The 22,265-nt window shown below is 35.8% G+C and overlaps 1 protein-coding gene across 1 annotated transcript; it reads left to right on the top strand.

Moving 5' to 3' along the window:
* Nucleotides 1-10,876: 10,876 nt before the first annotated feature.
* On the top strand, nt 10,877-13,309 carry LOC18097722 (protein FEZ). Its single transcript, XM_052452029.1, has 3 exons — nt 10,877-11,547; nt 11,958-12,259; nt 12,384-13,309. The coding sequence occupies exons 1-3, from the start codon at nt 11,367-11,369 to the stop codon at nt 13,098-13,100; spliced, it is 1,200 nt and encodes a 399-aa protein (XP_052307989.1). The 5' UTR covers nt 10,877-11,366; the 3' UTR covers nt 13,101-13,309.
* The last annotated feature ends 8,956 nt before the right edge of the window (nt 13,310-22,265 follow it).

Below are 22,265 nucleotides of genomic sequence, written 5' to 3'. Positions count from 1 at the left end.
TTCAATCTTCATGGGAACTTGTGGCAATACCCGTGAGAGGTCTATTTTGGCCTTTCGTAGCAATGACACATGGAATACATTGTGAATCTTATCCAAATATACAGACAATTCTAATTGATATGCAACTGGCCCGATTCTTTCCTTAATCACAAAAGGGCCAATATATCTCGGGGCTAATTTCCCTTTCACTCCAAATCGAATGATGCCTTTTCAAGGAGCCACCTTTAGAAATACTTTATCCCCCACTTGGAATTCCAAGGGCCTTTTTTGGCTATCTGCGTAACATTTTTGTCTATCCTGGGCTTCCTTCATCCTCTTTTTTATCACCCTCACCTTGTCAGTTGTTAGTTGCACCATTTCAGGTCCCAAAAGCTTCCTTTCTCCTACTTCCTCCCAACAAATTGGGGTACGACATTTCCTCTGATACAATGCTTCATAAGGAGCCATACTGATAGTAGTTTGATGGCTATTATTATAAGTAAACTCCACCAATGGCAGGAGATCCTCCCAATTCCCTCCAAACTCCAACACATAGGACCTCAAGAGATCCTCAAGAATTTGAATGGTCCTTTCGGATTGACCATCCGTCTGAGGATGAAATGCCGTGCTCAGATTCAACTTTGTCCCCATTGCCCGTTGTAAGCTAGGCCACAATCTCGATGTGAACCTTGGATCCCGATCCGATATAATTGAAACCGACACTCCGTGAAGTCTGATTACTTCATTTACATACAATTTTGCCAGTTTATCCACCGAATCAGTCATCTTCATAGGCAAAAACAAAACAGATTTTGTTAGTCGATCTACGACCACCCATATGGCATCATTCCCCTTCTTTCCCCTCGGTAATCCTGTCATAAAATCCATAGAAATATCCTCCCATTTCCATTCTGGAATTGATAATGACTGTAATTCCCCTGCAGGTTTCTGGTGTTCTATCTTTACTTGTTGACAGATCCCACAGTTCGACACAAATTCTGCTATTTCCCTCTTCATATTTGGCCACCAGTAGTATTCCTTTAAATCCCTATACATCTTTGTACTCCTAGGATGAGTAGCAAATCGAGATTCATGAGCTTCTCTTAATATTTCATCTTTCAAAATCTTATCCTCAGGCAAATAAATTCGTCTACCCATAGCTATTAGCCCATCGGATAACATTTGAAATGATGTCTCTATACCCTTGTTTACCCTCTCATTGATCTCTCTTACTTTACCATCTGCCTGTTGAGCCACCAAGACCTTGTCTTGAAGCACAAATCGGATCTTTAACTGAGCTAACAGTGATCCCTCGGGCCGTACACTTAGCCGCAAGCCCATTTTCTTTAACTCCACTATACTTTCCTGTTCCTTACGCTCCACATCAATCATCATTGTTTTTCCCTTTCTACTTAAGGCATCAGCTACTACATTAGCCTTACTAAGATGGTAGTCAATAACACAATCGTAATCTTTTATTAACTCTACCCATCTTCTCTGCCGCATGTTCAACTCCTTCTGTAACATCAAATACTTCAAACTTTTATGGTCTGTAAAGATTTGAACTTGTGTCCCATACAAATAATGTCTCCATACTCTTAAGGCAAACACCACCGCTGCAAGTTCTAGGTCATGAACCGGGTAATTCACATCATGCGACTTTAACTATCTTGATGCATAAGCAATCACACGCCCGTGTTGCATCAATACACATCCCAGACCCCTTTTTGAGGCATCACTATATACCACAAACCCTTTTGTCCCCGATGGAAGGGCCAGCACATGAGCAAAAGTGAGCCTCTCCTTCAGTTCTAGAAAGCTCACTTCACATTCTTCCGACCAAACCACTACAAGATTTCACAATTTTACCAACGGAAATATTCTGTCGGTGTGTGATTACTAGTTCATCGGTGATTTATTTACCGACATCTTCACCGACGGATTACGCCCGTCGGCTTTCCCTTTGTCGGTAATTCCACATTCCGTCGCTATATCGGTCGGAAACACAAAAAAACCATTTGCCGATGGTTTTACAGACGAAATTTGTGCGCAAAAAAAAAGTTTCCCGCTTGAAATATACAGACGGATTTTATTCCGTCGGTGATATCGTGATTTATCGACGGCTACTTACCGTCGGTAAATTTGTCGGTGAGTGTTTGAAATACCGACCGAATATATCCGTCTGTAAATTTATCGGTAATTGTGGCAGCTACTGTCAAATGCCGATGGAATCATTCCGTCGGTAAAGCTGTCGGTGAGTGTATGAAATACCGACCGAATATATCCGTCTATAAATGCGTCGGTGAATGTGGCAGCTACTTGCAAATGTCGACGAATTCATTCCGACGGTAAAACCCTTTGTAATAGTTTTTTTTCTAAATTTGTTTTTAAAAAATTATTTAGAATACATAATATAAAATTATATAAATTAATGGTAATAAAAACCAATAATGCAAATAAAATTTATATTAAAAATCAAAAACAAAAAATCAAAGTTAAATAATATTCATTACAAACTGAATGTGTTTAAAAAAAGATATTAAATGAAATTTTAAAGGTAAATAATGTTTATTACAAATTAATATAAAGGTGGAGCTGAAGGAGGAGGAGGCTGGTGGTTATACGGCCAAAAAGGATTAGGCGCACATGTTCCACTCTATGTTGCCATGTTCATGACCATTTCGCGAAGCTGTAAGCCGTTTTTTGTTGTTCAGACTCCACTCTTTGTTGTGCTTGAGACGTTTTGAGTTGTTCAAACTCCACTCTTTGTTGTGCTTGAGACGTTTTGAGTTGTGCGTACTCCGCTGATAGGTGGTCGTATTTTTCGGTGAGCTGAGTCGTGTGTTGCTGCAAGGCCACCAACTCCTTGGATTAGGAGATATTGATTGGGAGCTCCCAACGGTTGAAACACTACGGGCCGACGACCGTGGTGTTGGAGAGCCCGTAAACTCGATTTTTATCGGGTCCACCTGACGATCCAACCTCCATCCACAAATCCGGATCGAATTCCGGATGGGTCAAAATATCGTCCCCGTATCTCTCCCTCAACCGATTATTATAGGTCTCCTGAAAATAAAAAAAGTAATCATCATATTCAATTCAATAAACATAATAACTTAAAAAATAAAATGGTTGAACAAACATACCACGAAATATTGAGCACGGTTATCAACGAACTGTTGCGCCCCCTATTGGCGGTCTTGACTCCGCATGTGCGTCTCTACAAACAGCTCCATCGGGCTCGGCTCACGTCCAAGAGACGTAGCCTATAATAAAAAAAGATTTATTAACAACAACTTAATTTAACGATATATTTCATTTAAATTAATCTTACCATCCGTTTCGCATGTGCAGCAAACGGAACGGAGCCGCCAGTGTGCGTTGTCACCGAGCCATGAATTGGCCGATTCCGGTTGTCAGCACCGGACTGTAAGCGTCGTGTGAACCGCTCAGACGTCACGTGCTCAAGATAGTGCGGCCATATATCTTCCAGGATGTATATCGGTTTGAAATCCCTCCAAACTACAACATTGTTCCAGCCCCTATCTCTCGCGGTTTGTTTTGCCCTTTTTTGTGCTTCATACCAAAAATCACGCAACCTACTTCACGCAACCAAAAATTACATTTCGAAACATAAATTTTTATCTAAAAAAATCTTGTATTGTTTTCGATGTTACCTAGTTGCCGCGTGATTTTCCCACACCCTCCTCGCAACAGTGTTATGCTCACTGTCCCAGCAGAATTTGTCATGTATATAAATAATTAATTTTAAATAAAAATAATAATTTTTTTACAATTATATTAATAATTTATTAGAAATAAACTGAAAATTATAAATTAACATCAACCTCAAATCTGTCAAACCATGCATTGATTTGAGGCATCCATTCAGGATGCTTGAATATCTAACTCCATTGAAACAATGGAATCTCCATCGACGATTTAAACACCGATGATATTACTCGGGCAGCCTCAATGTTTGTGAACCTGAAAATAAATGAAATAAATTCAATAGTGATTACTTCATAAATTATGTTGTAATTTTTTTTTTTTAAAAAACTAAAACCTTAGCAAATTTACATTGAAAGGTCGTCCTTCTACTGTGCCTCGTACTTGCGGGTAAATTGATTCCGCTGCGAAGGCACCCCGCCTCTGCGCTGTGAACTAGCGCTGGAAGAGGCAGCATCGGTTGACGGTGCAGGTGGTGTAGGTGCCTCTTCTTGAGAGGCACCTAAGGAAATATCATCCTCGCTGCTAGACGAACTAGCTGTGACCATACGTGAGCGACCAACTCTGGTTTTCATTCTACGCATCTACATAATTTTTTACAAATAATTATATAATTAAATTCAAATGTTAAAAAAAAATTCGACAGCACCTCCCCTATACTGGATATTACCCAAATCCACAAACCTGCACATATTAACAATAGCCACAACCAATTGACCCAATCTATACTAATTATTCCAACATATTCAATTACTAATCCTAAGGTAAATTCAACATTAAGAATTACAATTCAACAAATTATTCAATAATTATGCCAATACAACAATAAAATATATTCAATAAATAAAAAAAACTCTAGACTAACAATTAAAATTAATGGAAAAAATTAAACATAAATCATGCAATAATAGTAAAATTAACAATTATTCCAAAATATCCAATTACTAATACTAAGGTAAATTCAACATTAACAATTACAATTCAAAAAATTATTCAATAATTATGCCTATACAACAAAACAATAAATTCAAAAAAAACTCTAGACTAACAATCAAAATAAATGGAAAAAATTAAACACAAATCATGCAATAATAGAGTAAAATTAATAATTATTCCAACATATTCAATTACTAATTCTAATGTAAATTCAACATTAACAATAAATATTCAACAAATTAACTAATAATAATCATGCCAATACAACAATAAAAAATATTCAATAAATTCAAAAAAAAAATATAGACTTTAGGAATGAAATATGCTTACTTTAATAATGTGTTGAATTCAAGACTTTATCTACATTACAAAAAATACACCAAAAAAAAACATAACAAAAATAAAAATAGCAAAAAAAAACCCTTAAAGTAAAATGAAATAGAAGAAACACATACCTTTTAAACTAATGAAGATTCACAAGAAAACTTGCTAGAGATTGTAGGTGAAAGCTTTGAAGAAATGGAGAGGAAAAAAATCAAAATTTAAGGTGAAAAACGGAGGAGAAGAAAAAAATGAACTGAAGGGGCGGTCGCTAGAACATATATGGCAGTTTTACCGACGGATTCACCGACAGATATAAAATTAATTATTATTTTAATTTATTCTGTTGGTGAAGTGTCAAAAATCCGTCGGTAATTTTTGAATTTCGCACCAAAATTTTTAATGTCCCTCCATATTTTTCGTGGTCCGTCGGTAATTCTGTCGGCAAGATGCCGCGGTCAGAGATGCATTTAATGTACCACCCTTTGGAATTCGCACAGTCCGTCGATAATTTTGTCAGTAAAATTGACCCGCCGACAACTTACTGACACACATATATCTGTCGGCATTGGCGTCGGTGATTGTGGCATTTCAAGTAATTATTTTCGAACTCTCTGTGAAATGCCGACGGACTTATTCCGTCGGTGATTGTGGCATTTCAAGTAATTATTTTTGAACTCTCTGTGAAATGCAGACGGACCTATTCCGTCGGTATGGACGTCGGTGATTGTGGCATTTCAAGTAATAAATATTTCGTGTTACAAAATATATCATCCACAATCTAAATTACATGAAAAAAAAAAGGGTTTTACACAGGGCTTCATTTTGATAGTTAGTCAGAATTTTCTTCTTCTTCGTCATCAATTGAACAGTCATCACCTTCATCGAAATCTTCAATGTGGATATCTTCTTCATCGACATTTGCTTGTCTGCTACAGTTCAAAATAACATTCAACTCCTATGCTTCAACATCAACAAAACTATCATCGAAAACACGAAAATTTGAATTTTCTTCCAATTCAATCGAAGGAGCAACTCGATATGGTTCAACCAACTCACTAACTTGAAAGACTTCATCTCGCACACTTGTGTCTTCGTTCTCATCCTGAACAACCTCGACACGACCCCGGGGTTTCGTTTTTAAAACAGACAACCAATCCACTCTTGATCGATCCTTTCTAAATGAAGGGGTGTATGTGTAATAAACTTGTTGACATTGCTTTGCGAAAACAAAGACATAATTTATGTTGCGGAGTCTAACTTTTGAGTTGATTTCGACCAGACCATAGTACTGATCAACTCTGACTCCTTTGTCAGTCGTGTCATACCAATAACATTTGAATAAAAACACTCTATTCTGCTCGTTATGATATTGCAGTTCGACGACCTCTTCTAATATACCATAATAGTCAATATCTAACTCACTACTAGTGGATCCCTTAACACAAACACCGCTGTTGTATGTCTTTCTTCCTTGCCCGTATTCTTCAGTATGGAAAACATATCCATTGATAAAATACCCGTTGTAGCACTTACATTTTCTTTCAGGCCCTAGGCTTAGTGAAGACCATGATTTAGGCGCACTCCTTCCCATTTGATAAACCTTGTATGTAATGTACATCAATAAACAGTTTATGAACGAGAATCTCGTAATGACATGCATACGTACAGTAATTTTGCAAGTTAGAATGAGTTTGTGATAGTGCTTACATGTGTTCTGAAACATGTGGCAAATTGTTCATTTTGTAATTGAAAGATCTGGGATTCGGTCAGCTGTGATTTATTGGAGAGCAAATATTGTCGATGTTGCCTGCAAGTGATAATGAATGTATGATATTACAATATATAATTAACAGTATATTACTAATAAAGTTTAATTAGTATTATACATATATAAACTTACTGAATAAAAGGTCTCAGCTCATCACAGTTAAATAGAACATAGTTGTGTGCTTGTTTGAACTCTAGTTCCGACAAATATCTTCCTCTTACGGCATTTTTAGGTGTGGGTCGTCCAGTATTGGAGAATATTGACAAGTTCCCACTGGAAGGCACTTCACCGCCATCATCATGCCGTGGAACGCGATTGATTCTCGTTCTCAGATGAGGTTCGAAATAGTACGAGATAAATGTTGAGATCTCCTCAACAATATAGGCCTCACATATCGAAGCCTTAACATGCGCCTTGTTCTTAACCTTTTTCTTGAGATTAAACAAGTATCTGCATTAATCAAGTATTTTCAATTAAGAAAAACATAGAAAATACTTTTATATATGAATTATATTGCAATGTAATATCTAACCGTTCGAAGGGGTACATCCATCTATATTGGACCGGTCCTCCAGCTTTTGCCTCGAACGGTAGATGTATAAGGAGATGCTCCATTGAGTCAAAAAAATGATGGAGGGAATATCATCTCAAGTTTGTATAGTGTCTCGACGATATTCGTTTGAAGCCTCTCAATGTGCTAAACATTCAACTTGCTGGAGCATATATCTCTGAAGAAATGACTGATCTCCGTGAATGCATCCCATATTCCCTTTGGCAACAAATCACAAAAAGCTAATGGGATGAGTGTTTGCATAAACACGTGGCAGTCATGACTCTTCATTCCATACAATCTGCAGTCCTCTATATTAACTAGCCTTGATATGTTCGATGCATGTCCATCCAGAAAACGCAGACTCTTAAGCCATTTATAGACTAGCAGTTGTATGTTTTTCTCTAACACGAAGCTTGCTCTTGGTTTTGCAACCCGTGACTCATCATAAACCAACTCCATATTTTTACGGTTACAGTATAAAGTTATATCCAATCTAGCTTTGATGTTGTCCTTTGTCTTCCCCTTCACATCCATGATGGTGTTGAAAATGTTCTCAAACACGTTCTTTTCGATGTGCATGACGTCAAGGTTATGGCGGAGCATATTGGTCTTCCAATAAGGAAGCTAGTGACCTAAAAAATAAGAAGATACTATACAGGTTATGGCGGAGCATATTGGTCTTCCAATATTGAACAACCCAAAAACAATATTTTTTTTACATCGTGAGAACCCCATATAACTAAAAAAAAGAAGAAGCTAGTGACCTAAAAGATAAGTAGAATTGTTCTTAAAACAACAAAGGCTATTTCCCTCCAGTTTCAATTCAAGTCCCTCTATTTTTCATAACCTCAAATAATAAAATGAGATTTTGTTTTTGTAAAACTGAACATCAATTCAATATTGAGATATTATTTTGACATCGCGGAAACCTCATATCAACATAAAATAAGTAGAATTGTTCTTAAAACAACAAAGGCTATTTCCCTCCAGTTTCAATTCAAGTCCCTTTATTTTTCATAACCTCAAATAATAAAATGAGATTTTGTTTTTGTAAAACTGAACATCAATTCAATATTGAGATATTATTTTGACATCGCGGAAACCTCATATCAACATAATCGAATCAAACTATCAAACTCAATCTCAAATAAACTCAATTTGAAAAGATTAAATTAAAAAAAAACTTATGTGAATGAAAAAAAAATAATTGACAAAAAAACAAACAAACTAAGAATGAAGCCAATTATTATTTTTAATTTTAATTTAATAAGGGCTCTCTAGATACATTCTTAATATGATCACAATTCCATGTTCTCTTATAAATGTAATGAGATTTTTCCCCCCCAACAAATACCGATTATTAATAAAACAAATATAGTATAATTCTTATGACTAATACTACTATTTTCTATGTATTCACAGATATGAAAACTTGCAATATGTTCTTTACTTTGTTTTATCTGTTGAAGATTGTTTTTTCTTCTTTTTTATTTGGCTTGTTGAAGTTATGATTTGATATAAGTACTGATCTATTCATTACAATTTCTTAGTTCGATGATAGCATATAGAATTTGTTTGTTCCGATTAAAATATTATTTTATATTTATTAAAAAAATAAGTTGCTATAAATTAATTTCATAATAATAATAAAATCATAATGAAAAAAATTTAAAAGCCCCTATATACAAGCTTTAAATTTTTTAATTTTAAGGATAATAGAGTCATTTTATTTTGCAAAAAAAATGACTAAAAAACCCTTGATGCCATTTCTAAAGATTATACTTTTAAGAGTAAATGAGCAATTTCATTGTGATTTAAAAAAATAAAAAGACAACTTTATCCATAATCGTTCAGGTAATAATTAATGGACTTTATGAGAAGATCAAAATATCTTCATCAAGACCATTTGTTTTTTTTAGAAGAGCAAAATGATAATTACATTGTATCCATGAATAGTACAATATGCCTCAACAACTTTTTTATTAAAATATTATTTTATGTTAATTAAAAGCTAAATTTTTCTCTATCAACTTCATAATAACAAAAAAATCATAATAAAAAGATAAAAAATTCTCAGAACGCAAGTTTTTAAAATCTTGATTTTAAAAGTAATAGTTATTTTACTATGTAAAAAACGAAATGACAAAAAAACCATTTTAATATCCGATCTAAAATTTTATATTATTCCACAGTGCTTTAAAGAAGCAGAAGGACAACTCTATCTCTAATCAATTCATTAATGACCAATAAATTTTGTAAAAAATGAAAATACTCCCAAAACCATGGTCATTGATTTTTTTAGAAGGGAAAAATGGTAATTACATTATACAAATTAACAGTAAAATTTGTCACACAGTAAATTTACCTTGTTTTTTTTTTTTTTTTTTAATATTTGTTAATAAGTAATCTTGATTAGTAAAGGTTGTAGGAAGAGTACCACTGCCAATACCTGTAGCATTATTTTATAAGAAAATGATACAGGAAAACTTTTCAGGGATATGGAAATTGCTGCTTATGAGCTTATTATTTTATATCATGTCTTACCTTTATTTTCTCTTCGTTATATTAATAATGGTGTCGAGTTATTTGCTTTACTACAAAATGACAAAATCTCTACCACTTGATCATGCGTACTTCCAATTATTTTAAGTAATTAGAACCCCCTTTTTTTTCCAATCAAGGATAGAAAATTCACTTGAGAAAAATGTTCGCTTACAGCCATGAATTATATACACAAGCTGAAAACAATTAAAAGGAAAGGAAAAATATTATTTATTATCAAATGAGCTATTTTCAAGAAAGAGCTCCTATATTTTTTAGAAATGTATATATATTTAAATTCTGAATTTCATCATGTAAAAAAGCTACAATGGAGTTGCTTTGGAGCCTTTTCTTAGTTCAGTGGATTCAATATGCTGGAGGTGGATACTTATGAGCTACCCTGAAAATTATGGATATTGGCAATGGGTATGTCCTCTCAAAGTGTCAAATAATTATTTACTGATTTTTTAATTAGGTTAAGTTAGCCCAGTTGGGAACCCTTTCCATATTATTTTAGTACTTAATAACCCATTTGAGGAATCTCCATATATAAAATCCAAACCTAGCAGCTTTGACTCATCACATGTTCATATGTAGCAGAAAGAATGGAATGGAAGGTCTAAGAAAGAATGGAAAGGGAATTTTTTTGATCCAAGGGAAACCAAAATAGATAATTTTTCTCAGGAGAATTTGCAGAGAATCTCATGCATTGAATTAAATATAAATTTAAACTTTTTTGTATTGTTGGAACCTGGTCCATCAAGAGACCTCTCCCAATAATTTAAAGAAAAAACAAATTCAAGCTATGAATATTTTTACAAAGTGAAATAAAAAAAGTATGACATTGGGAGCTTGGTTTGTCATTTTGTCTTTGATTTGTTGAAGATAAAATGAAGAGCTTTTTTTTAATCCAAGAAGAGTGAAAATTAACAACTTGGTTTACAAATCTCAAAAGACTGCTGTTTTTGTAGTCTCTTGAGATCCTTGAATTGGATTTAAGAGAGAGCAAGTCATGAGGTAGCTCCATCAAAAACCACAATTTCCTTTTAACAAGTCATGAGCTTAAATAGCTATAGCTCAGCTCAAATATTTCTTACAAAGTCATCGTGATTGTCGCAGAAACACACTCTCCATTGCAGTCATCCTCAAATGGCGGCTTAAGCTTCGGAGGCAGAACCCTTCTCAGGAAGCATATAGAATTTGGTTTTTAATTAAGTAAAAACTCAAGTACTTCTCTTCTGTTTACTTATAGCTCTCTTTTAAGTTTCATGTTCCTCACAGCTTGAGCTAGCTCCACTACTACGTACTGTTACAATAAACAGTTTTTGAGATTATCAATATTGGGTTTGGATTAGTTTCTCCAACAGCTTCTTCAATTTCAAGATTTAGGAACACGATTAAACCTACTTCTCCTACTTAGGTTCACTTCATATTTAGATTCCAGTACTGCATCTAATTAATTTCTCCACCTCACCTCTCTCTAGATTTAGTGTACTACTCCAAGGGAAAGGTTTAGAGAGAAGTGAGAGGAGGAAGATGGACGAGAAGAATGATGTTGATAAGATTGATGATGTGATGTTGCCTGGATTTCGGTTTCATCCGACTGATGAAGAGCTTGTTGGGTTCTATCTCAAAAGAAAGATACAGCAGCGATCTCTTCCTATTGAGCTGATTAAGCAAGTTGATATTTATAAATATGATCCCTGGGATCTTCCAAGTAAGGAACTCAACACTTTACAATTTTCTCCATTTTCTTTCTTTTGGCAACTGGTTTGATTTAGGGCTGAGTAATTAGTTTTTGCATGCATGTAAAACAAACTTGTTTTGCTCTCCCTTTTCGTCAGTGTAAGAAATTTCCTTGCATCTTTCTTCTGAAAGCATATCGAGTCCGTAAGTTAAGGTGCATTCATTTGAATGATCTTCATGTTTGGAAGATTCTTTTGTCAAGCTTTCATTAGGAAGCAAACAAAATTTCAGCATCATGATTTTAACTTGTAAACTTTTAAGTAAATATTACTATGACATTATTGTATACTTTATGCCAAGCTTGGCATATGGAGTAGTTCATTCTAAATATTTCAACTTATTTATTGAGTAGTTTCTTGATCTCCTTTTTTCTACAAGAAGAGCTGGCAACTACAGGGGAGAAAGAGTTGTACTTTTACTGCCCAAGGGACCGTAAATACAGGAACAGTGCAAGGCCAAATCGAGTTACGGGAGCTGGGTTTTGGAAGGCGACTGGAACAGACCGTCCCATTTATTCCTCTGATGGCACCGAGTGCATAGGCTTGAAGAAGTCTCTGGTGTTCTACAGAGGTAGAGCAGCTAAAGGGATCAAAACTGACTGGATGATGCACGAGTTTCGGCTACCTTCTCTTGCAGAACCATCACCACCAAAGAAGCTCCTAGACAAAAGCCTTCCTGCAAATGTAATGCTATGCATGCTTCAGTACTGTACTTCAAAATATATACCGTTCATTTTCTTCTCGATAATAAACTTTTATTATTATTATTTTTGCGAATATGAATAATATTTTTCTCCTATGATTGTAGGATGCGTGGGCTATTTGTAGGATATTCAAGAAAACCAATTCCATGGCACAAAGAGCTCTTTCTCACTCTTGGGTCTCTCCATTACCAGACACTACTGCTTCTGATTTATTTGCTCAAGGGGCACACTTCCCTCAGTTCTGTTCAGAGAACATGTCTTGCGTAACTGAAATAGGATCAAGTTTCCATATAGGCTCCAATAGTGACTTCCAGCAGGCCTCTCCTGCTAGTTTCTCTGTTCTAGACATACCCTCTTACAAACCTATTAACCCCGCAGTCTACAAATCATATCTATGCCCTGTATCAAATGGTGACCTTTCCAACAACTTCTTATGTTCACAACTCGAGATTTCGGGTCCCATAAAGTCTACAGATGATGCTCATTCCATGCTCTTGAACCCTGCCTTGATAGGTGAAGCTGGTAAAACTTCTGAGAGCATAGAATATGAAGGGTCACAGCAGCAGTTCAATGGATTCTCGATCAATTTGCTACAAGAAATGCAAGGTAATACGGGTACAGGAGATGATGAGGCAGGTTTTAGAAAGAATCCAAGTTCAATTCATGAAAATAACCTGGTGGGGACTATTCGATCGATTGGATTTCCCTTCAGCTTGCCTTCAAACTTGGCTGATGCATGGAAGTCTAATCTGGCATGGGATTCACCATCCTGCCACAGTGAGATGTCCACCACTTATTCCACAAACAAATGTAATACTTAAATCCTCTAATAATACGCGGAAGAATTATGGGATTTAGGTAGCATTTTTAATTTCTCTAGAATAATTTCCAAATATATTCAGGCTCTGAATGATTAGTGGAACTAGTAGCTAGCCTCGGAAATGTATCTTGTATTCTTGTTTACTGTACAGTTTTCATATTTTCCAAGTATACAACTCTAGGCTAATAAATTTATCTTATTTTATGTTCATTTCCTTGTTCTTATTTCTCTCTCTCCCCTTTCACCTTCTTTCCCTTACTTGGCAGAGAAGTTCTTCACAAATACGCTACAAAGGACAACATCATTTGATGGAACCCAGAAACTGAGTCAGACTAGAATACTAAATTGCTAAATAACTCTCCAATTTAGGCCGGAGATAACACCATGATTACAATCAAATTCTCCCCTAAACTACTTGTCCTGAAGACTTACTTAAAGAAATCAACCAAAGACTATCTCCCTAATAATCTCAACTAACCTCTAAACAAACTTAAAAATATTTCCTAACCCTGCACCTAAAGACAAGCATCTGGTTCATGACTTCCTTCCTTTTGAATAGCTCCAGCTCCAACTTTAACATCCTTCTGACTTGATCTTTCCTGTTCTGCGGTCAATACATCAAGTCATCAAGATATCTTGGATTAGGCTTCCTGAGTCTTCGGGATCTATCATTTGCCGACCCTGGGACTTCGACATTGCCCTCAAGGTTGAAAGTGAAAAATTAATTCTCCATCTGTTTAACTGATTCCCACGTAGCTTCCCCCTTAGGCAGATATCTCCACTGAATTAATACCTCAGCTTCTAGCCTGCTCCCTTGCTTCACCCACCTATAATCCTTGACAGATATGGGCTCCAACACCAACAACCCATCTTCAGAAACTGGTGGTGTTGTGCTCTGCGAAACCTACCATTCTCCTATGATGACTCCACTGCTTGGGTGCTTGACAGGACAGGCGATGAAGGTATTGCTGAAGCTTCGGTTTACAACTTTCGTCTGTGCGTCGGTTTCCGGATGGTATGCCAATGACATCTTGAGTCGTGTCCCTTGCAACTTATAGAATTCTTACCAGAAATTACTAGTAAATAAAGCACCACGATCACTAATAATAGTGTGAGGAATACCATAGAGAAGAGCTACATTTTCCACATATACTTCTGCTATTTTCTTGGCTGTAAAGGTATGGTTAACACCAATAAAGTGGGCATATTTTGTCAATCACCACCACAAATATGGCATTCTTACAAATTCATAGAGATATCCTCCTGCACTTGTGATGGTACCGGTGGAGGTTGCAAGAGGCCTACAGGTGATCGAGAATCAGCCTTATTTCCTTGCCACACGTCGCACGTTGCCACATAATTCTGCACATCTTTCTTAATGCTATTCCAGTGTAAATCTTGAGCAATCCTCTTCCATGTCCTTAGTACTCCTGAATGAGCACCTGATATGAGTTTGTAAATGTGGTTATGGTTATTTTTTAAAATGTTTTTTATTTTAAAATATATTAAAATAATATTTTTTTATTTTTAAAAAATTATTTTTCACATCAGCATATTAAAATGATTTAAAAACACTAAAAAATATTAATTTAAAGTAAAGAAAAAAATAAAAAAATTTAACTCTTTTTAAAAATACTTTTAAAATACAAAAACAAACAAAATTTTAATTTCATATAACTCAATAAACATGACTTCATGCGTGAATTCATGGTAGATTATGATAGAACCACTGCATGCAATTTATACCATAACAAATTATCTTTCTACACATATAGGCAGCCATCTTGTAAGGCTCCTCTTTCATGTGATTCTTCACCTCTTGTACCATGGACTTTCAAATGTTGCCGATCATTTTAGCCCCCACTGTGAATTGAGGCTTAGAGATAGCCCAAAGGGTTGGTGACCCACTTTCTCTAGAAAATGAATCTGCTGTACCTTTCTCCTTGTCAAGTCTGTATATTATAACCAAGGAACTTGGTCACCCCATTTCTATTGTTCTGGAGTAGAAACTCATTGTTCAAGGACGAACTATAAGCTACATTGGTTAATCAGAATTTGAAATTTTCTTCCCAGGAGGTAGGGCCTCCAACAGCGAATTGCTTCAACAATTGCCAACATCTCTTTTGAATAAATAGGCCAGGCTTTTTTTCTTGGACCTAAGGCTCGACTTAAATAAGCTACTGGCCGACCTTGTTGAGATAAAACAACCCCTATTTTTGCATCTAAAGCATTGGTTTCAATTACAAAGATTTTATTGAAATTAGGAATAGCCAATACCGAGGTTGTGGTCATGGAAACTTTGAGCTCTTTGAATGCCTTTTATGCCTTCTTATCCCACTGAAATTTTCATTTCTTCAGTAATTGTGTTAGTGGGGCTGCATTAGTGGGGCTGCATTAGTACCATAATTGTGCACAAACTTACAGTGATACCTGGTGAGTCCCAAGAATCCCCGCAACTTGGTGACATTATCAAGCCTTGGCCAATTCTTCGGCGCTGCAATTTTGCTTTTATCTACTTATACTCTTTCATTAGAAATAAAATGCCCCAAATATTCCACCTTTCCACCTTAACTTGCTGGAATGCACATTTAGAATATATTTTAAAAAATTGTTGGCTTTGTAAAATTTTAAAAACAACTCTAAAGTGTTCTAAATACACTTTCCATGAATGACTGTATATCAAAATACTATAAAAAAAACACAAGAATGAACTTACACAATAACAATGTAAAAAAAGCATTCATGGTTGCTTGGAACGACAATAGCGCATTACACAATCCAAAAGACATGACCAAATACTCATAAAGCCATCTTGTGGACATCTTCTGGTTAAACTTGAATTTGATAATATCCGGCTTGAAGATCCAACTTTTTAAAATACTTGGCACTATATAGCTCATCAATTATATCATCCACTATCGGTACGGGAAAACAATCCTTAATCGTAGCTTCATTTAGTGCTCTATAATCTGTACAAAAACACCATGAACCATATTTGTTTCTTAACTAGTAAAACTGGTGAGGAAAAATAACTACGACTAGGATGGATGGTCCCACTTTCTAGCATCTCAGGTACTTGGCATTCGATCTCGTTATTCTGAAAGTGTGCGTACCTATAAGGGTGCACATTGATAATTGAGACTCCTTTAAATGTGATTAAGTGGTCCACTTCTCTATAAGGAGGTAAGGATTGTGGTTCTTCAAAAATTACAGCAAAGTCTTCTAAGAGCTTACCTATGCCAAATGGCACCTGAGCACTTCTTCCTTCACTATCTTTAATTTCCTTGACCACTACAAAAAAAGGCCCCTCCACCTTCAATTTCTTTTTCAAGAGACTGTACAGTAATCTCTATAGAAGAAGAATCCTTCTAGCCATGCAGTTTCTTTGGCACTTCTCACTAGTTAAATCTTATAGTCAAGTTGAGCCAATCACACAAGACTAGTCCCAACTTCACTAGCCATTGTATACCCAAGACTACATCCAGTCCTTGTAGTGGGAGAGAAAATAATGTGACCGCAAAAGATAAACCTTGGATCTCCAGCTGTAATGCTTCATATTTCTCTTGACAAGAAAGTTGTCTCCATCAGCGATCTTCACATTAAATTTCTCGGTAGAAGTGACTGGTAAATAAAGGTGGCAACAACTCTGTAACTTACAAAGGTATGAGGCCCCTTCCAGCCCGAAAAAACATGGAAAGTGATTTCTGCTTGCTCTCCTCCTTCTTCCTGCTTCCTGCTCTAACTCTTTATTTATTTGCCCAAATTTGAGGCCATGGCCATTTGTTTCACCCTCTCCGTCCTCTCCTCCTTCAATCAAAAAAATATATGGGGTCTAACACCTATGGCCAGGGGTGAAACGCTCGTTGCAGTTGAAGTAAAGGCCTCTCTCCCTTTTTCGCTACATTTCTTCCCATGATAAGTGCTTAACCAGAGAGCCAACCACCTGTTTTGGAGCTGCAGGTGTTGCTGAAAATGGTGGTGTTGCGAGACGGAGCTGTGGAGGTGCAGTTCGTACCGTTTTTGTTCACCCTTGTCTTCTTCTTATCATGAGTTGGTCATCTTTTATCTTGGCTACCCCAATAGCTTCTCACAAGGTCTGTGGTTTAGCCATGCACACCTTATCTGCAATTTCATCTCGTAGGCCTCCAAGGAAAGTGCCAATAAAGGCTGATTAAGGCCACTCAACAACCCTATTGGCCAACCTCTTAAATTCACGTTGATAGTCCCTAAAAGTACCAGTTTTCTTAACTCGGGACAAGGCTTCATCAAAGCACTCATACTTAGTAGGACCGAAATGAGTCATGATCTCAAATTTAAATAAGCTCTAGGTAATCTCTAGTCCTTCATTTCTTTGAACCTGCTTGATCCATTTCCACCATTGGTTGGCTTCACCCTTTAGGTGAAAAAATGCTTGAGCAACCTTTTGTTCCTCCATATTCTCTTGAAATTCAAAGTATTGACAAGCTCTACTAAGCCACTCGGTTGAGTCATCACCAATGTTTTTTGGAAAATCCATCTTGGTGAATCGTGAGTGGTTATGTTAGTGGAACCCTTCCTCTCTATTATGCCCTCCTCGAGAAGTAGTGTCTTTCTCACTATAATTTTAGGATGATTTTTCCCAAGAAAGACATAACCTAGATAAGAGTCAATGACCTCTTTTAATTGTCCCTTCATCCCTCGCATTTGAACTCGTGTCTTCCCCATCTTGGCAGCTAATCTTATCAAGCTATCACGTACCTTTTGCAAACTCTAGCCTGTCAAGTCTCTCTTTGTTAGTGGCCATAACCAGGCTCTGATACTAGATATGATGGAACCCAAAAAATTACTCAAACTAAAGTAGTAAATTGGTAAATAACTCTTTAATTTAGGCTGAAGATAACACCATGATTACAATCAAATTCTCCTCCAAACTACTTGTCCTAAAGATTATTTAAAGAAATCAACCAATGACTATCTTCCAAATAATTTCAACTAACCTCTTAACAAACTTAACAATATTTCCTAATCCTGTGCCTAAAGACAAGCATCTGGTTCATGACTTCCTTCCTTTTGAATAGCTCCAGCTCCGACATTAACATCCTTCTGACTAGATCTTCCTTGTTTTGTTATCAACACATCAAGATATCTTGGATTAGGTTTCCTGAGTCTTTGAGATCTATCATTATTGTACTATGGCTCCATTATTCATTCAATTAAGAAAATGGTCTTTAATGCATGTCCAAGCGCATATGAACATGTAGAATATTACATTAGGTAACCTAGAAACTCAATACACCATCAAATTAATGGTCTGATCTCTAACAAAATTATAACTGATGGGATAGGCTCAGGCTTCTCATATCAAATCAACAAGTTTGGATACGTTAATGAGAGTCATATATGGCCTCCATGCCTAACAAAATCATGGTTTTGTTACACGATGTGTCCAATTCATTACCATTAAAGAAAATAAAAGAAAGCATGACAAGGCTAATAACAAGGGTGTTAAAAAAACTAGCTCAATCTGAAATATTTACATTATTTGACTTAACACAACTCGTTAAAGTTGGATAATTTAGATATTATGGATGATAGTGGATTAAAAAATCTAATAAATGGATATCACAGGTCGAATGCAAGTTGAGATTTTTGAAACCCGCTCAACCCAATTCAACTCATATAACCCAATGTAAATAACCATAATCCGTGGTATAAATAATATTTTTCATTTTCACAGTTAATTTTTTTTCGTTCTCCTTCACACTCACAACCGCTTTTTATTCTTTTAATATTTTTCCCTTTCATTCTCTCCTTCAAACTCCATGTACTTAATTAATTATCAGTTTTTTTTTTATCTCTTACTTGTATAATTGATGCTCTTTTGTAACCCAATATTTTTTTTAGGATCGTCAAAGAATAATGAAATTAATATGCCCAACCTGCACAAATTTGTAATAGCTATAAAAAATTTAGTCCAACCCGATATATCCAACCCGTTAAAGTCCAAAAAATAAAGAATGTATCAGGCTTATATCTTGTAATTAAAATATTAGAAGGTGGGTTGAATACTATCGTGGCATGTGTGGCATTGAATGACAGGTTTACCTCCTAAATGATGGTGAAAAGAGGGTTTTGAGTTTAATCATAAAATTATGATTATGAGGTTCAGGAGTCACCACTTAGTGTTATGGTCATTAGGAAACCTAATGGTCTACGAGAGTCTGGGTAAGGGATTGGTTGTGTAAGGGGAAAATGATGACCCCCCAGTGCACCTTACCTAAGGTTAGTTGCATTGTTGTTTGATTGTTATTATAAGTTGCATTTTTGTCCATTGGTCTTTTCTAAGGTCCAAGGCAGATATCTTTTCGTGAGGAAGTCTCTACCTTATCGGGTTAATATCAGATATGTATTTTATAGTGTAAATATACAACCTAATATTATGCAAAATTATTGGAAAAACATGTGAGAGATTCACAAATATTTTTAAAACACATTTTGGAAAATTGAAGATTTTTTAAAAAATATTTAATTATTATTATTATTAAAAATATATGGGGCTGGACTCGGCCCAGCCATCCGAGCTGGGCTTAAACAGGTCCAGCCCGACTCAGTCTGGTTAGGTCGACTGACAGCCCAATATAACTCTTTTTGTTGGGGGGTCTAGGCTAGAACTGGCTTAGCCATCGAAGTTGGGCTACAACAGGTGCAACCTAGTTAGGTTGGGCCGTATGACAACCCAACAATCTTTTTTTAAAAAAAGTTGGGTTGGATCTGGCCTAACCATCTAGGCTGGGCTAAAATGGGTCTAGCCTACATGGTCGCTAGCCCGACCCAACGCCTATGTCTATTGTCATCCGGGGAGGGGGGACAAGAGAAAAAATAGAGGGAGGCTTAACTGGCTAGAGGAGAAAAGGTGTTGGTGGCATTCCTGGTGGTGCAAGGAAGTCCGAAGTGTGGCTAGTGGCTGCAACGACAATGAATGCACGACGAAGGAAGAGGGGAAAGAGGTGGTCGTGAGGGGAGAAAAAAAACTTGGGAAAATAGCCGATTTTTTCCCAACTTTGACCTTAATTTTCTTCTTGCTCAATGCTTGCAATTCACTTCTATTTTTAAAGGGGGAAAGGGACACTTTGTCTCTTTTGGGGACCAATCTTGGCCTTGATTCAAACCGGAAGGATTCCAACCGTTGCTTCAAAGTTGCCATCATGAAAAATCAAATTTTGACAGTTAAAAGCTACTTGAGTTGGCCTTTTTGGGGCGTTGCGGCGGCGGCCGTGGTGTTAATTAGCCAGAAAGAGCCATATCGGGGTGTAGTCAAATGTCAGGCAATCTTGGTGGTGTTTGTTTTGTCAAATTTGGTGAAGAGACGAAGCATTAAATGGACCTGAACAGTAGCCACCTAAGCAACCTTTTTTGTGTTAAAAGAAAAGGATGATGAATAATAACCCGACGACAAGTTGTCTGTTTTTTGTTTTTGTACTGTTTTGTAAAAACAACGTCGTTTTGGTCAAAACGTGTTGTTTCATTTAAATGAAATAACCTGATTTTGGATTTTAGGGTTTTAATTTAGGGATTTGATCAAAGTTCAATTTAGTTCTTCATCTTATGATTATTTCAATTACGTTCCTAATTGGTTTGTAACTTTTAATTTTATGCAATTTTGCCCCTGCTAAACTTCAACATCAGCCCTGAATTTCAGCGTCTTTTTATTTTGGTCCTTGGTCTTGAATTTATGCAAATTGACCCTCAATTGACCATTAAACATTCAAATCTCTTCAATTCACCCTTGATTTCAATCAATTTAGTCCATAATAAAAATAATTTGACCCATTTAAAGTATAATTAAGTCCTTGCACTTAATTAAATCCTTTAATTTGACCAAAATCAATTCGTAAATATAATTAAACTTTTAATTTGGCCCATGATTAAATCAAATTGGTTTATTTAAAATCTAATTATGTCCCTAAACTTAATTTTATTGTAGATTTGTCCAATAATCATTTAATTTGACCTTCAATCTGCATCATTTCTCTAGTTTTGGGTACAATGGGGGTACAATTAGGCTTTAAATTTTGTCCAAAATTACAACTTGATTTTTTTTCTATATTTGAAATCCTCCGCAGCCTACTTTTGTCAAATCATCGGTCTTCTTGCTATTATTTTTTTTTTTATTTTAAAAGAAAAAAGGGTAAAATTTAGGGAATAACCCAAAAATAGGTTATGATAGTTGCTCCTCTCTTTATAATGCTTACGATAAAAAGTCTCGTAAGAGACTTTAGATAGTAAGCATTATAAAGAAGAAAAAGAAATGAGAGATAACATACTCACTAGATCAAGAAATGGTCAATCTTTTTGAAAGTATTTGAAATGAGGGCTAAAACGTGCATGCAGAGGAAAAAACAATAGGGTTAGAAAGTGCACTATTAGGGATGGGCGCTTAAAGACGAAAAGAGAGAAATAGGGCTAGAAAGCGCATTATCTGGTATGTAAGGGCTAGAAAACACAATAAAAAAAAAGGATAGGGTTAGAAAACATATTATCTAAGGGATAAGGGCTCAAAGACACTAAAAAATAGATAGGGTTAGAAATATTCTATCTGATGGTTAAAGGCTCAAAGGCGCATTAAAGAAGAGAAGGGATAGGGCTAAAAAGTGCATTATCTAATGGTTGAAGGCTTAAAGACGCATTTAAAGGGAAAAAAGATAGGGCTAAAAAGTGCACTATCTGGAAAACGAGGGCTAGAAAGCACTCTTAAAAGGAAAAATATAGGATTTGTAAAGAAAAAGATGCTCTTCATGAAAGAATGAACATTTTTTTGAAGTGGTATAGTTGTACTAGACAACCTGTCTAACGATTTTTGAAATGGTCAAATTATCATGGGTGACCTGCCAAGGTGAAGAATACAAAGACTTTTCCAAATAGTTTCATTATAACGGATGACGTACCTAGGTGAAGAATTCAAAGATTTGTCAAAGTGGTCTTATTGTAATGGGCGACTTGCCTAGATGAAAACTACAAAGATTTCTCAAAATGATCTCATTGTAATGGGTGACCTACCCAGGTGAAAAATGAAAAGATTTTTCAAAGTGGCCATAGTGTAATATGTAAACCCCTTGTCAAAAATAGATAAATATGGGTTAAATAGGGTAACTATTAATTGAAAAATAATAAATTAGGGAGAAAATCT

Source organism: Populus trichocarpa, chromosome 4 (genome assembly GCF_000002775.5).
Source record: "Populus trichocarpa isolate Nisqually-1 chromosome 4, P.trichocarpa_v4.1, whole genome shotgun sequence".
Taxonomy (NCBI): domain Eukaryota; kingdom Viridiplantae; phylum Streptophyta; class Magnoliopsida; order Malpighiales; family Salicaceae; genus Populus; species Populus trichocarpa.
This window is presented reverse-complemented; position numbering and strand designations above follow the sequence as displayed.

What these genes read in the sequence shown, in the direction of transcription:
- LOC18097722 (XM_052452029.1), top strand. Translation starts at nt 11,367, where the DNA reads ATGGACGAGAAGAATGATGTTGATAAGATTGATGATGTGATGTTGCCT. An exon ending in TGATCCCTGGGATCTTCCAA is followed by an intron (nt 11,548 to 11,957) that starts GTAAGGAACTCA and finishes TTCTACAAGAAG; the next exon opens with AGCTGGCAACTACAGGGGAG. An exon ending in ACAAAAGCCTTCCTGCAAAT is followed by an intron (nt 12,260 to 12,383) that starts GTAATGCTATGC and finishes CTATGATTGTAG; the next exon opens with GATGCGTGGGCTATTTGTAG.